We start from the raw sequence: 16,622 nt of genomic DNA on the forward strand, positions 1-16,622 counted from the left end.
TTAACCAGAAATGTCTTGCTATAATATTAATAGTACATTCTTAAAAGTTCATGCGTCCCAGCTAAGTTCTCAAATAGCCCTTTTCGACTGACGTGGAATGGGCCAATTATGAAGCATTTGGTGCATTTCCACCAAAAATAAATAGGTTATGAAGCAGGAACGTTCGTTCCCAGCTAGAACCAGAATGTAGTAAGGTTTTGAGTGAACTATGGCGACATCCTGGGCACGTAGTACGGAGGAGTGTGTGTAGTATGCACAACACAGTTTTCTACGTCTTCTTATAACCAATATTTGATCCATGCTTGCTTTTATGATCTAAAGGTAACTGGTTCAAGCCCAACCAATGCCAGGCTTTCACTGTTGGGCCCTTGAGCAAGGTTCTTAACCCTATATTCTTAGATTGGATTGGTTCACCATTGGAAACAAGCATCTGCTAATTATTTAAATGTAAGCCTATCACTGAGCTCAAATGACCCATGCATTGCAGGTTAAGAACCCCTGATCCCGTGTACAACAGCTTTTTAGGGCGGTGATAGCTCAGTGGTTATTACAGTACTAGACTTGTAATCAGAGGTTTACAGGATCATGCCCCATCACTGCCAGGATGCCACTGTTGAGCCCATGAGCGATTTTTATTGTTTGGATTGCATTGATTCTACTTGTAAGTCACTTTGAATAAAAGTGTCTGCGGTTAATATAAATGTCTGAAGCGTCCTATAGGTTTAAGGCCATTTATTTGAAGCCCAGGTTATATGCAGTGTGCACATAATTTTGGTAAAAACCAAATAAGGCATGAATGTTGTGAACAATTATTATGTTTGCAAATTAGTATTTAAATTCCAAAATCTTCATACTAAAATGAAATGCTAGTCTTCATCCCTTCTATCACCTTTACTTTAACTATCTCTGAATGGTAAGAATATTTACAGTTGAGAATATTTGCATAACTTTAAATAGTACCATTTCAAAACTAAACAATAGTTTGCACTAATGTACGTCCCACTTTGTACACAATTACAATCAGGATGTATTTACTAAAGATACGATTTGCATGCGTGTATCTGTTTGTGTGCGATTGCGTGTGTGTATGTGCTGATTTGCCTTCATAAATATTAATATAAAGCATGTTGACCTTAATTTTGAGGCTGACAGCTGGCGCAGTTTCCTCTCTCCTACGCGAGACACAGAGATAAATCTGGAAGTCAGTGCACTCAATTATGCAGATTTATTCCAGATGGATGGATGATAGATATGCACTGTATGCCCCAATGTTTGTGGATGCATGACACTTGAACACCACTTTCAAAACCATGCACATTAATATGGAGTTAATTTTCTTCTTGGCAATGTATCAGGCTTTACTCTGGTGGAAAGGATTTTTTTTATATATTATTGAACCTGACGACGGGGATTTAGCCGCAAGAGCGTTAATGGCGCCGGGCGACGGGAGGTCTGTGGATGGGATTGAGGTCAGGGTTCTGGAGAACAACTTGCAAACTATTTCTGTGTAGACTTTACTTTGTATATTACTTTTAAGAACTGTTGCCAGCATAACAAAATAACAGTAAAACATGAAGAGTTTGCTTTAAGAAAAGTTCCTTCTTCCATCCAGTGAAAGTCGACATGTGATGGAAGCACGGAGTGGAACTTTGTCTACAACGTCAAGTCTATCTTTAAGTCTCAGCTGAATTGTTTTTGCTTGTTGACAGCTTTACGTGTGTGTGTGTGTGTGTGTGTGTGTGTGTGTGCACGCTCTGGTGCACATACTAATCAGAGTTTTAGCATTGCTGTTAGAAATTCTGGATAATACAAAGGATAAAAGCTGCATACTGTACGTCTTTAGATCCGAAAAATACACTATGTGGACAAACGTTTGGGAGACCTACACATTAACTTGTCCAAAGTGCCTTGGTATGCTCAAGCATTAAGATTTCCCTTAACTAGAACTAAGGGGGCTAGGCCAGCCCCATAGCATTATCATTCACCAAACTCTACAGTTGGCACACTGGCAGGTAGCATTCTCCTGGCATTCGCCAAACCCAGACTAGTCCACCATACTGCCAGATAGAGAAGCCTTTACACCATGGTAATGGAGTGAATGGCACATTTCAATTCTGTTAAATACATTATTCTTTAAATCCTATTAAAGAGCAGAAGTCTGTATTAAAACACTAAGTATACTGTATCTGTGCCTGTTGTATTCCTAATTAAATTATTACAATGAAGTATAGACACATATGCCTTGTAGCACAAATGAATATACGTCCATTTGGTAAGGAAAGATTTGATAGAACTGCATATGAAGTGTGAAAAAAACGTCACTCATATAAAACCTTTTTTCCCCTGTTGTATATGTGCAGGTGCAAAGGAGGTAAACGCCAGTGGAAAAACATTCACAGTCAAAAGCTCTTTGCAGCTTCAGGTGGACAGGAATGATGACGGCGTGGCCTATACATGCAAAGTGGTCCACGAGGCACTGCCATTAACACAGCGACAGGTCACCAAAGTGCTGGAGGTGCACTGTAAGTAGAACTGCCATGAACTGAAACATTTCAGACTGATTTTATATGCACTGCAACTTCAATAATGTCTTTATCAGGCACAGAACAGTAATAAATCTGTAGCTAGTCATGTACAGAATATAGCAAAACTCTTAATAGCACCTCAAGGTAGCACAGTCTTTAGACTAATTCATTTTAAGCATTTTTCCTCCTTTTTCTCCTAATTTTGTAGTCCTCCCCTGCCGCAGAGCCCGATGGTACCCAATAGTGGTGTGTTCGCCTAACACACGCTTCCTCCGACGCTTGCACAGTTCACTAATCCCTTTTTTATTCTCCCATATTTTGGTGGATTTGAGCATTGGGTCGGTTTCACGCACAGAAAGCCACTGACCAATCTCCACACTCCTCCACATCTGTACAGGCACCTTGGGCAACCAGCAGACTAGTGGCCAATTTTGTCTGCTGGGGCAGTAGTAGCTCAGTGGTTAAGGTACTGAACTAGTAATCAGAAGGTTGCAGGTTCAAGCCTCACCACTGCCAAGTTGCCATTGTTGGGCCCCTAAGGAAGGCCCTTAACCCTCAAATTGCTCAGACTGTATTCAGTCATAATTGTAAGTCGCTTTGGTTAAAAGCGTCTGCTAAATGCCACAAACGTGAAATGTAAATGTAAAATCACTGCCAATTGTGCCTGCTATGGGGTGCCCAGCCAAGCAGTAGCAGAGCTGAGACTCGAACTCAGGGAGTTCAGAATCCCAACGCTGATGCGGAATTTCCCGCTGTGCCACCTGGGCGCCCTAATGCTACATTTTCCATTTTAACTATGTACGATATTAATATTGCAGTATATAAATCTTGTAATAGTCATTTTTCATTAGGATTTTAAATATAGCATCTTTTTTTAATTGATTTTTTTCAGTGGTAGAGGCTCATTAAAAAATACTGTGTGCACTAGTAAAAATATAAATTGTTTGTTGTTGGTATAGTTCCGGGAAGGTCTTGGTGAGACCATTAAAGGGTTAAATGAACAATTTTATTTTATATATCTGCAATAATTCACTTGCTGCTGGAACATTTCTGTCTCTGCAGATGCTCCTCGTGTAGAAATCAGATACTCTCATTCCCTGCCACAGGAAGGACAGAACCTTAAACTGGAATGTGTATCTAACGGAAACCCCTCGTAAGTCTTCATCACCATCACAAAACAGAAACTACTATTTCAAATTAACTCTAAGATCAAACCCTAAATCCTCCCTTATTACCTTTTGTTCCGGTTCCCAGGCCAGATCCGGTGCAGTGGACAAAAGACGGAGGCAAACTGCCAGACCTGGACCGTGTCATCGTGGATGGTCGAGATCTCACCTTCACAACCTTAAATAAAACAGACAATGGCACCTATCGCTGTGAAGCCAGCAATCATCTGGGCACCAACCATGCTGAATATGTGCTGTTCGTGTACGGTGAGTGCTAAAAAGAGTGTGACCATTTAAACAGGTACCTGCCGTCTGTGGAAATAACGTCCTGAAATAGATGTTTACTGGTTTCAGTTGCTATTATATTTTTAAATATTTAAAAGCTCTACTCTGCTGTGTGTGTATAAAAATACATCACAGACGCCACAGTGTCTGTATTATTCCACTGCAATATGACGTTGATGTGACTCACAGAATTAAAGTGAAAAGCATCGCTGTGCAAAAAATCTATTAAAATTTTGTAGAATATTGACAACAGCCGTTTTCAAGCTGTTTTAGAGATAATAGCTGGACGTGGAGGTTCTGGCTTTTACCATATTTATAGCCACATGCTTTGAGAGCGTGTCTTACCCAGCAATATGAGTTATTTTATTTAAATTATAATACACTTGCAAATATAAAGTAAGCTTGTTGAAGTGTGAGTATAAAGAACCAAAATTCATTATTTTAATAACAGAATAAGATCTTGCAATACACAAATATATCAGCTACAAGACAAGCAATTTAAATACATTCTGTACTAGTTGTCAAAATACAAGCCAATTAACAATTTTTAATAATAACAAAATGACCACTACTTTTGGCACATTTGTCTCACAGCAGGAGGGTCCTGGGTTTGATTCCAAGCTGGAATAGTCCAGGTCCTTTCTGTGTGAGACCTAAATCCAGACTATAAGCGTTTCTCAGTCTTTCAGACACAACCGATTACCGCTCCCACCCCCACCGCTTCTAACCAAAATATACAAGTGCAGAAACTTTTTGAAGATCCCTCATTTATATATTAAATAGATATGTCATTAATTGCACTGATGTTGGTACACCAGTGTTACCTAAAGTGCAGTCCAGTGAGCTAATATTACTGTAAATATTTTCACATAAAGCCATGACTGTAAAATGTATCCAAGTTTAGTTCACAATAATGCTAATTATGTCAGTCATCCCAGATTTAGCAGGAGTAAAGCAGTAAATACATATCAAGAACCAAGAGCAGTTATAAGGAGGTCTAAATAGAAGCTTTTTTTGGGGTAATAGCAACTTACATACATACATCAAGCTGTCAGCTGACATTATGTTAGCAAATGTTAACAACAGAATGGAATCTTTTATTCAACTGTATTAGAATAGAAACAAACACAATTCAGACCGTTGGCTAAAAGCTCCCCCTATGATTTATAGCTTCTTTAAGATTTTATGTCTGCCACTAGGATTTGATTCCATTGTTTCTTTTATGCCAATTCTTTAAAAGAACAAGAAGCTCCAGGATGTTTTATTTAGTTGCTACAAATGCAATAATGTACCCTCATGCTTTAATAGTCTTCAGACTACATATAGGCAGGTCTGTTGTCTCGAAATCAAAAGCAGTTACATCAAAAAGCAGCAGAAAACACATCAAATCTGCAGCCTCTGCCCTTCCTACACCACCATCAGGCTGCTGACTGCAGATTAGGTCTCTAAATCTGCTTCCAATTCCAAAAAGTCAAAAAGTTTAATCCAGCTAGGTTTTAACTTTCATTTCTGTCTCCGTTTTAACTTTCTTGGTGAGATTTGGATGGATATTTAATGAGCACACGGGGTACAATGTAGAGGTCCTGGCTGGGGCTCATGAAAATGTCAGAGCGCTGTAAGGACACGGCTAACCAAAGCTTTTAATCATGTTGATGCTCCAAAGCCTGACAACTTCCTGTGGAATAATAAGCCTACTGAATAGACAGAGATTGAGTTTGCACCTTGTCAGGATTAATTACTGGACTTATGACTGACCAGCATTTAATGATCCTAAACTTACTGTGATAAAATGTCTATCATGCATAATGATGCACTTTTGTTTTGTGGCTTTTTAAATTAGGGATGCACCTATGCTGTGTGAAGGGGATGTATATGCAAATTGCATATACATCATAATACAATGCTAATACATAATACATGTTGTTTTACTTAAAAAAGAGATGAATAGTTTGTTGGCAACAGCTTGTGGGTGCTTGTGGGGACAGTGGTAGCCTAGTGGGTAGGGCTTTGGGCTATCAACTGAAAAGTTCAGAGTTTGAATCCCAGCTCTGCCATGCAGCCACTGTTGGGCCCTTGAGCAAGGCCCTTAACACTTCTGCTCCAGGGGCGCCGTACAATGGCTGACCCTGCGCTCTGACCCCAGCTTCCAAACTAGCTGGGATGTGCGAAGAAAGAATTTCATTGTACTGTACACTGTATATGTATATATGACAAATAAAGGCATTCTTCATTCTTGGTATCAGACTGGTGCATCCCTATTAAAAATACATGCATTTTGGCACCTTTTCTGTGCTGCCAACACTTAAATGAGTGCTAAAACAGCCAACAAATAAAGGATTTGTAATCTGTTTGCATTAGATTATTATTGCATTATTGTATGTTGTAAAACTTGTTGCAGCTATTTAAGCACACAAACGGTCAAACAAATGTTCAGTCCTGCTAAAGGAATTTATTTAAATCTAATTTGTTTTAAATTCAACACTTTTCCAGCTCAAAACGTCTGTTTTAAGTGGTCTAAAGCAATCCGTTCTTTTTTATATGCAATTATTTCAGCATTAGAATATAAAATGTAAGTAAGTAAGTCATTTCCGTGTCCTTGCATGACCTGCAGAATTTGAATTGTGATGTAAGGTTTTTTTATATAAAGCGAATGTATTTTAGCTTAACTCATCTGTCTCAATCCGACTTTAACCATTCATTTTTATCACCCAGCCAAATGCACTTAATGCATTTCTAAAGAACACACATCCTGACATAGATGGGCTGATTCAGAAAAAAAAATCATTTTTCTTGCTTCTCAGTTGTCAGCAGCATAACAGCACTGAATAACATTTCATGTTCATCATTTATTCATGTTAGTCATAGAGTAAATCCATTTCATTTTGATCTGCATTACATCAAGCGACATTTCTATGTTGTGTTAAGTTTCATTGTGTTTTCTTTATTTATTTTTCCCTGTTTTTATTTGTTTTGTTTGTTTTGTCTGTGTCCATGTGTTTTTGTTTGCGTGATGTGTCCCACTGACCAGGTGTCCCAACTACGCCCTTCCCATCCACAAATACTCCCCCTGTAGCCATCCTCTCAGACACCACAGACCCTTTAGACTCCAAGCAGTTCAACCCTGCAGACACCGATCATAGAGGTACAGTAAACCCACCACCTTCCTCTGGTTCCTCTCTCACTGGCACCCCTCTTTACTTTTGCCAATGAATCATTTGCTTCTTTTTCCTACTTGCTTTGTGCTACCTACTAAAATCTTAAAGCACTTAACCCAAATTAACCACCTTTTCTTTGCATTTCAATGGCTATATGAGCAAAACTTTCCCTCATGTTGGGTTTCATTGCCTGGTTGACTGTCCTCTTTATTTATGATCTCCACTCACTACATCTCACTACATCTCTTTTAACCATGTGTGTAAATCTCACAAACCCCAGTGTGTATTTCTTAATAACATCAACTAAATTATTAATCTATACAACATAACTAGCTGGTTGACATATTTACTTTTTTTTAAAGTAACAAGAAGTGCACGCAAATTCAAACTGAAGTAGTAGTCCATCTTTTAACAAGGTAACAACCCAAAGCATACAACCAAAACAACACTGGATTGGCTTGGGGGCAATTCTCAGAATGTCCTAGAGTTTCCCAGCTAAAACCCAGACTTAAACCCTATTAAACATCTGTGAAGAAAACTAAAGATTATAGCTTATGAATCACTATTCAGTCTGACAGAGCTTGAGAGTATCTGCCATGATGTATGGGATAAACTGTCTAAATCTAGGTGTGCAAAACTTACACTATTCACTTAGTCTAAGCTGTAATCACTGCCGAAAGAGCCTCTGCACTTACTTTTGTGACTTTTGTGAATAAGTACATGAGATTATACTGTAGTTTTGGGAGGGTTTTTTCCCTTTTTTTTTTTTAAACAAAAGCCCAACCCCTTTTAAAATTTGTTTTCACTTCATCAATGTGGGTGATTGCATGTAGACTGATGCGAAAAATGTCAGTTATATTTATTCAACATTAAATTCAAAACACAGTGTGCAAAGAGTTTGATGTCTGAATACTTTCTACATCCACTGTTAAGAGCCTTAAACAAACAAATTACATCCTAATTGTAATTATGCATTTATAATTACTTTATTGTATATATGTAGTTTCCTTAATGCACTTATTTCTTAAGAATTAAGAACAAAAATACATCTAAAATCAAAACACATTTTATAAAGATGAAATATCTTAATGTCTTATTAGTCGTATTATGTCTAATTAAGATAATTACAAGACTCACATGCTCACTAATAGAAGCTGTATTGTAAGTAAGCTCTTGCACCACATTAAACTGCCCACATTTAATTTTTTTTAGATCCTGGTCATGTTTCACTCCTGGCCAGAAAGATTCTAAGTATAGCTGCTGAAGAATTAGATTCATAGTATGTTATGGCCATTATTTGGTCTCCTTGTACATTTTGTAAAAGATTTTGTGTTTATTGCCTTGCACGCTGCCAACCTAAAACACTGTAGTGTATCCAGATGGCTTACATCAGATTATCAGCGTACACACAAAGATATTATCTTCATCAACTGATACTGAATCATTTAGCCTTAACCCAGCTCTATGTGTGCTATTGCCACATTAAGCAAAACGTTGGCTATTTTTTTGTTTTTTTACATGCTCAGTACTTTCTAGCCTGCATTGCAGAGCTCTTTATAGCATGGAAGGTCTGGAGTGTTAACTGCACTTATTTCCCTAGATGCATTTGCCGCCCATCACAGTGCACGCAATCAATGGTGGGATTTTAGCAGCGGGCAGTCGGACTTAATGAGCGTAATAACTCTTCTGCACAGAAGCACCAGGCCCAAACGATGTCATCAGAGCAGCTCCCATTCTCGTTAAATCTGCCAAATGCATTTTTATGGCTTGCAAATGAGCCGTGACCTTATGAAGCTGAAAGGTTGAATAAAGTCCTTGGGTTTACAGATATTTACAGCTAATTTTTCACAATCAGGGCGTGTCCACTTTTTCTGATATGCCCACACGCTTACCATCCCACTGGGGCACTCGTGCAGACATACGTGAGTGGTTATGTCTTTTGTCTAAGGCTGGGCGAAAGAAAATATGGAAATCCATCTCATTCATGGATGGCTCGGTCAGGGTTTATTAGCCGTGGACATAATAGGATGGAAAGTATGGGAGGAAAACAAAACAAAATTTATAGGCTGTGTAATTGCTGCAAACCTTATTTAAATTGTTATTTTTTGCCATGCCTTGGTTTTATTATTGGACCAAGCTGCAGAAAAACAGTGAAATTGCTATTCAAGAGACTTTTGTAACTTCATACTAGGGCAACACTTACATTTACATTTATGGCCTCTGTTAACTCATGTGGTCAAAATCCATCCTATCCCAGAACCATTTGGAGGATGTTTGGAAAATTATGGGTGCTCCATGGGGTGTAATAAGCTGACAGATGCAAGCTGGATGCACCTCTGTTTAAGGGTATCAATTGTGAGACACAAAAAAAAAAAAATCCTTTGAGTGCCATTTGCAAGTTCAAGTACGAGTGGGTGGCACAAAAGGTGGGTAGCTTTGTTTATCCTTTCTTTAGGACCTTAAATGGGGCCTGGCTTCCTGTCACATATGTATGGGGCTTTACAGGGCTCCTTAATGAATGTCCAGTCCTGTCCTTTCCTGTTCTATCCTTGAGTATAGGTGGCAAAAATACAAATTCCTTAATCAAGAATAAAAAGCTTGAAATATGACTTGGTTTATGTATATATGTAAATCTATATAGCTTGGATCATGGCACCCAGTTTCAGTGTAAAACTAAATCACAAACTGTATTTATTTACACATACATTTACATTTGCAGTCCATGGCATTTAGTGGACACTTCTATTCAAAGGGACTTACAACTGTGAACAAATACAATCCTAGCAATTGAGGGTAAGGGCCTCTCTCAAGGGCCCAACAGTGGCAACCTGGCAGTTGTACAAAGTATTTAAAAAAGTGTTTAAAATAACAAAGGCAAGGATTGCTATGGTGTCCCTCCAAGGCAGGTTAAACATTAAGACAGCCGTATCAATGCTTATCCTCCCCTGTGTTCCGAGGAGCTGGTGCACAAGGGGAATTAAAAAGTCACCCAAAGGTCTTTGGCAGCTCATAGTTATTGATAATTCACCACATTAAGTCACAGAGCTCCAAGAATTATAGCCACAATTTAAAATAGGCAAAGGGTGAAAAAGAGGAATCATTAAATTCTGCGAGTGAATATGAATGAGAAATTATAGTCCCTCCATTCATTATGTTTTAATAGTTGGAGACAATTTAAGTAATTCCCTGGAACGAACCCTTCATTTTACAGTTTCAGTCGTTGCTTGCAATTTGACAGTGTAATTTATTAAGTGGTAATATGATACTACTTTAGACGTTAATCTAGCCTTTCTGAACCTTACTGTCTCAACATTATAATTACCAGGATCTTGTAGGTGCTACAAGGTGGTCAGCGGTTGTATTCACTTATTTTTATATGGGTTAATTATTTTAAATCTCCTCGGACCAGGAACATTTTTAACCAAAATTAGAGACTGTAATTTGTTTTAAAAATCTAATTAAACCACCCAGGCCACCAGGATTGTCCCTGATGTGCACATGTATTGTAAAATCATCTCTGACATGTAAATTATTCTTGTGACTAGAAAGCAGTATGTTTTTCTTTGTGTCTGTGCCTTTGTCTATTTTTATATTATTAAGGGTATTAGTGATCTCAAAGGCTTTTAAATGTATTTTAGAGCCTGTTTAAAGACTACTAGGATACAAATAGCATCCCCAGGTCTAATCTGTCCCAACAATTCCTCACCCATTATTCACACATAACTAGAATGCCAGCAGAAAATAGGGCAAAATTAATTTAACAAACTGCCACATTCATTATTTATAATAGTTTGCCCTACTTTTCTTTCAAGCAGTGTTGTCTGTACAGGTCGGGGCCGTGTTGTTTTTGACCATAGTTGGTCCTGTAGGGTGTTTTTTTAATCATTAATAAATAATTACTGAGTGTGGTTTGGATATTTATGCACTGCTTAAATAGTTTTTTGAGTCCATTTACATGCATATTTAGGTCACATTTTTTGTACACAAAAATACCAAAGTACTCGTTCTCATTTACTTTACTTTTTACATTTTTGGCATTTAGCAGACGCTTTTATCCAAAGTGACTTACATTACAGTTACAGTATACAGTCTGAGCAATTGAGGGTTAAGGGCCTTGCTCAAGGGCTCAACAGCAGCAACCTGGCAGTGGTGGGGCTTGAACCAGCATCCTTCTGATTACTAGTCCAGTACATTAACCACTAGGCTACGGCTTGTATGTTAAAATAACAGTTTAACATACTGTTATTTACTTATAACAGTATGTAAAAATAATAGGTGATTATACTGTATATAACCTTTGCTTTAAAAAAACAATAGTTTAATGCTCAGGCTTTAAAGACATGCAAAAAGAATATTTTTTAAACAATAATAATTTGGTTATTTTATGAATGTACTGTAAACCACAGTAGGCCACAAGAAATTTGAAAATTATGTTCAATTCCTCACCTTTTTATAATAACACACAATAATACAATTGTCCTTGCATAGGGGTAAAGTTCATTAATATTAATTAAATGACATATCATCATTATCGCTGCCAAACCGATATCACTCATTAGAAATAATCACCTTTACCACTTCACAGCAACATTCAACCTAACATCAAGCAGAATGCAATTAGTTAGCAGTACCAGTTTGCATAATTACCTACCTACTTTAATAAATTGAACATTAATCTCAGGCACATTACAGGCACATACTGCAGCCTCATTAAGGTCCATTTTGCACCATGCTTTCTCACCTTTGTACACCCGGCCCTCTGTCTTTCAAAAGACCTGAACAACTAATCAAAAGCTTATAACTGGTGGGAAAGAGTTGCACTAAAGCAAATCCTACTTTTTATTGATCTGGAGAAAAGGGCTAGTGACTTACCAACCCGTTCCAGGGGAATTCTAATTATTGTATCTTGGTATTGGGGTGGGGGCGAGGGAATGTATTTATTGTTTTTTTTCTGTGGCAATGAAAAACAACCTTGACCTTTATTGGGTAATTTGTGGTCTAACAAGCCCTCTTTATCACAAAAGCTGAACTTTATACCTGAAAATTACATATAAAGGAAGGTCATTGCATTGATAACAGTACATGGCGATAAATTGGCCTTGAGTTTTTTTTGCCTTTTAGTCTATTGCATGTTTGATGTGATGTAGCCTGTTTTGCTTTCAAATTTTCTCTGAGTTCTCTGAGACTTTCACACTCAGTGTGTAAACTATATGGCCAAAATATGTGGACACCCTATACTTAATTACAAAAATGATTTCTACAAGAAAGAAGCCCCCAATTTAAAACTTACCTTAAGGCTGGACACATAGATGAAAAAGCAATGGCTGTTTTTTAATACCTTATTGGCTCTGAGCTTATGACAGTGTAAAGCTCAGTGACCTTGGCATCACTGGGGACCAGAGATCACTGTTCCATGTACTTTGTAACAAGCTTTTTTAGTATGGTCAAGTGTAATTACATTGTAATTACTAACAATGAAACCGGAGACCATGCAAGAGTTTACTGACATGATAAAACTTTCTACACCACTAGATTTATTATCTAAGTTGCTGAATGCTTATTTGCCCAGTGGTTCTGTGCATTTTTATATTTAACTGTACTTTAAATAAACAGTGTATGACTCATATTCAGGCCAGTATTATTTTTTCTAATTGTTCTGCCGTACATGGGGTTTAAAAAAGAAAGAAAGAAGAAAAAGGTAACAACAGTAGATGTGAATGGTTTTGGCACTAGTAATAAACTACATGCTGAATAACTATTGGATTTTGTCCTCACACTAAGAAGCTCGGTGTCCAGCTGAGTTTGTAATTAAATCCTAATGAGCTCATGAACTCCTAACATGGCTAATGGGTTTTAACCCATTTGTCAATTACTTGATCATCTTAGTCCCTGATGCTAATGTTTGAATTGATGAATTCTGTAAAACTACTCTAGTTTAAGTAATAAAGAAATAATCTATGCAATCTTGTCAAATAGGCTACAGCAACTACATCAGGGATATGACGTCTCATCTGACTTTTGCACTGACTGTTAATCAGAGACAAGATGGTGTTTTTACTACATGCAGTCGAGCATGTACGCTGTACTCTTTTAACAGGGTGACACATCATTGGTCAATCGAATAAGAGGGTTTATAGGCCTCCACATGTTTATTGGAGGGAGACCGAAAGTGCCTCTCTCTGCATGTTAATGAGAATGGTATTGTGCTCAGAGGGTATAGCACTACAGTTATGCTTTCTCAGAAGCACTTTATACTTAAAGAAAATAAAGAAAAGCAGTGAAGGATTCACATGTGCACCATTTCTCTGTGTTTATATTCCTCACTGTTGCACTTAGTCAAATCCCACAAGGATGAAATGGCAATCCTCACTAAGCACAGCCTTTGCTCTTGAGGTACCAAACGAGAATATGTGACATTATAATTTATTCTGTCCTTAAACTCGACTTTGAGGAACAGACTGAAATCAGGCTTTCTACAGTTATTTTATTTAAATATTAGAATTTCATATTACCTAAATATTACTAAAAAGGTCACTTTTATATACACTGCTCAGAAAAAGTAAGGGGAATACTTAATCATCCCAGTATAACACCAAGTCAATTAAACAATAATCGATTTCAATCCATTTTACCTGCTTTGGTGTAAATGAAAGTGACTAAAGGTGCACTTGAAAGGCAACCACCAAGAGGGAATTGCCGGTGACCACAGGCAGTTATTCTGTATTTATCCTTTCCGACCGATTCCTCTCTAGATTTGCATTTTGCTAGTGTCCCTGTCACTGCTGGTATCATGAGGCGGTACCTGCAGCCCATTCAGGTTGCACAGGTAGTCCAGCTCCTCCTGGATGGCACAACGATACATAATGTTGCAAGAAGGTGTACTGTCTCTTAGTACAGTCTCAAGAGCATGGATGAGATATAAAGACACCAGCCATTACACGAGGAAAGCTTGACAGAGCCTTAGAAAACCATCAACCTAGCATTAGGACCAATATTTGGTTCTTTGTGTGAGAAGGAACAGGAGGAAAACTGCCAGAGCCGTACAGAATGACCTCTGATTTAAGTGTTCCCCTAATTTTTTGAGCAGTGCCACAATATGAAAACTATTTAATCTTGCTCACAGCTGGGTCAAAACTAACAGCTATGAAAAGCAGTCTTGATTAGTTTAACCAGTCAGACACAGAAAGGTGAAGATTCAGATATAAAACTAGCACATTCCACACTGTTACATAATCAGAGAGGAATGTAAAGAAATGACCTGCACTGGCCATGACATTCTGGAGAAATGAGTTTTCATATCGTTATCATCTGTTGAGCTCTACAAAGAGTTTGATATGTCAGTAGTCTTGCCCCTGGAAGGCTCTCATCACTGCAGCCTCATTCACTGTCGATTTTAATGAAACAAGCTCTGAAAATATCCAATTATTAATAGCTTGAAGCACAGGCTTGAGGTGTGTGTCCCAGTCTGTGTCACTATTGAAATATCAGTGTGGAGAAAAGAAGTGTTAATGACTAAAAAGCTTTATGTGCCCTTGAGAGTGATGCTATCTTGTATGAAGCAAAGTGCAGAACTGGGCTGACTTTTTCTTTAGAAGATTATGCACTGTACTGTGTAAGATTTGTACTAGTAGTATAGGAGATGGTATGCTGAAAGAGAAACAGAAACTAAAAAGGGTTTTGCTTCAACATATAGAGTTGAATATAGGGTTTTCTAATAAATCCCAAGTGCAATTATAAGTCATTTTGTAAGCAGCTTTCATTATTTAATCTTAATGTCGTTAACTGGCTGTTGAACTGATATTTTATACCTGCATTATTTTGGGTGTTGGTCACAAATTAAATTAGTGGATGTTACTCGTGCCAGCTGGGTATGGTTTTGTATTCAACTAAATTTGCCTCTAAAACTTTAATGGCACAGGAAAATTAAACAAACACAGTAATTATCAATATACATTGCATTTAAGAGGAAGCATAATAGAAAGCATCTTTTGGTTTTTATAGAGAGAAAGTATTACTTAAATAAAAAATAAATTACTTTTTGTATAAAAATGTAAATCTGTATGTGCAAATTAAACCTGATTTATTATATATTTATTATATTATATTTATTATATATTATAAGTAATTGCTTTTGGTTGGAGGAATTTTCTTTAGTTCTCAAACAAGGTAATATAACCACTTGTAATTAAGGCCAATGCAAAACTTAACATACTTTATGATTCATTATAAAAAAGTAGTTGTATGATAATATTTAGAGCATCAATTTTTCTGCTAATAATTGCCATTCTGAAGATTTAGAGATCATTCTCACAACCATGTATTGGCAGGTAAATTACAAGTATTGTCCTGACCATATTAAGCATTTCGATAGCTTTGTTTAACCTCAGTTGGTAAAATTATAATATGAACAAAATGCTTTTATTACTGCCAAATTTGCGTCTAGATACTCATTTTTTTAATAGTGAAATTAGTATTACAGCACTGAAAGGCTGATGCTTGCCAAGTTCTTTTAAAGAAAATAAGCTATGGGAATACTCTCACAGTCTCATTGCTATTTAGACCTGAACTGTTATGTAGGATGCAGGAAAACATAAAATTACAAGGTTTCTAAATTAATCTAACTTAAATATCTTTTATTTTTTGTTTCTTCATATTCAGATCCTAATGCTCTGGGACCGCATAGTCCAGACCACGCCCTGATTGGTGGTGTCGTGGCTGTTGTTGTCTTTGTTACACTGTGTTTAATCATCGTACTCGGCCGATATCTGGCACGACATAAAGGTAACTCATCACCAAATTATTAACTGAATGTTTAGAAAAATGTTTTTGATACCTGGTGCAACACAGACAAAACTGTTGCCTTTAATGTTTAAACTACAAACAAGTAGATGATTGTTTTGTCTGAATTATGCTGTTGTTTTGTCTGTGACAGGAACGTATTTGACGCACGAGGCCAAAGGAGCAGATGATGCCCCTGACGCAGACACAGCCATTATCAATGCAGATGGTAACCACGCGCATACAGAGGAAAAGAAGGAGTACTTCATTTAGACTGCACCCACTCACCCCATCACTCTTATTCTGATCCCTACTTCCTGCTGTATATAAGAACCTCACCTGGCAGCGACGGAAGCATCTACTTTACTTATATCCTGTTCTCTGCACTTTTTATTCTTCTTCCTTTTACTTCAGTCTCGATTTCAATATCAACTTGTCTTAAATTTTACCTGCCAATTTTTGAGCACTTGAGCATAGCTGCTGTTGATTTTTTGCCTTTTTATTTGCGTAGTCACTGTAAAATGTACAGAAAAAAGTGGCCCACTCCACTTGATTTCAGTTTACTGGTAAAATATTTCGTTCAGATGTCTGTTGGCCTCAATTTTACAGTGCCTAAATATTCAGACATTCATCCAAGGTTCTACTCAATGCCTTCAACTTTATCAGTAATCGGATGCTTGTTTTTATCTATACAATTATATCATCATGAGCAG

The 16,622-nt window shown here is 37.4% G+C and overlaps 1 protein-coding gene across 2 annotated transcripts in view; it reads left to right on the forward strand.

The window, feature by feature from the left end:
* The window catches only part of cadm2a (cell adhesion molecule 2a), a 260,075-nt gene extending 243,751 nt beyond the window's left edge, over positions 1-16,324 (forward strand). For both annotated transcript variants that reach the window (XM_063014014.1, XM_063014015.1), the window contains 6 exons: positions 2,361-2,522; positions 3,588-3,678; positions 3,780-3,958; positions 7,005-7,118; positions 15,790-15,912; positions 16,064-16,324. In XM_063014014.1, the coding sequence (XP_062870084.1) occupies positions 2,361-2,522; positions 3,588-3,678; positions 3,780-3,958; positions 7,005-7,118; positions 15,790-15,912; positions 16,064-16,182 (788 nt within the window). In that variant the 3' untranslated portion in view covers positions 16,183-16,324. The remainder of the gene's footprint in view (positions 1-2,360; positions 2,523-3,587; positions 3,679-3,779; positions 3,959-7,004; positions 7,119-15,789; positions 15,913-16,063) is intronic.
* The last annotated feature ends 298 nt before the right edge of the window (positions 16,325-16,622 follow it).

The sequence above is a fragment of the Trichomycterus rosablanca genome, chromosome 18, assembly GCF_030014385.1.
Source record: "Trichomycterus rosablanca isolate fTriRos1 chromosome 18, fTriRos1.hap1, whole genome shotgun sequence".
Classification (NCBI taxonomy): domain Eukaryota; kingdom Metazoa; phylum Chordata; class Actinopteri; order Siluriformes; family Trichomycteridae; genus Trichomycterus; species Trichomycterus rosablanca.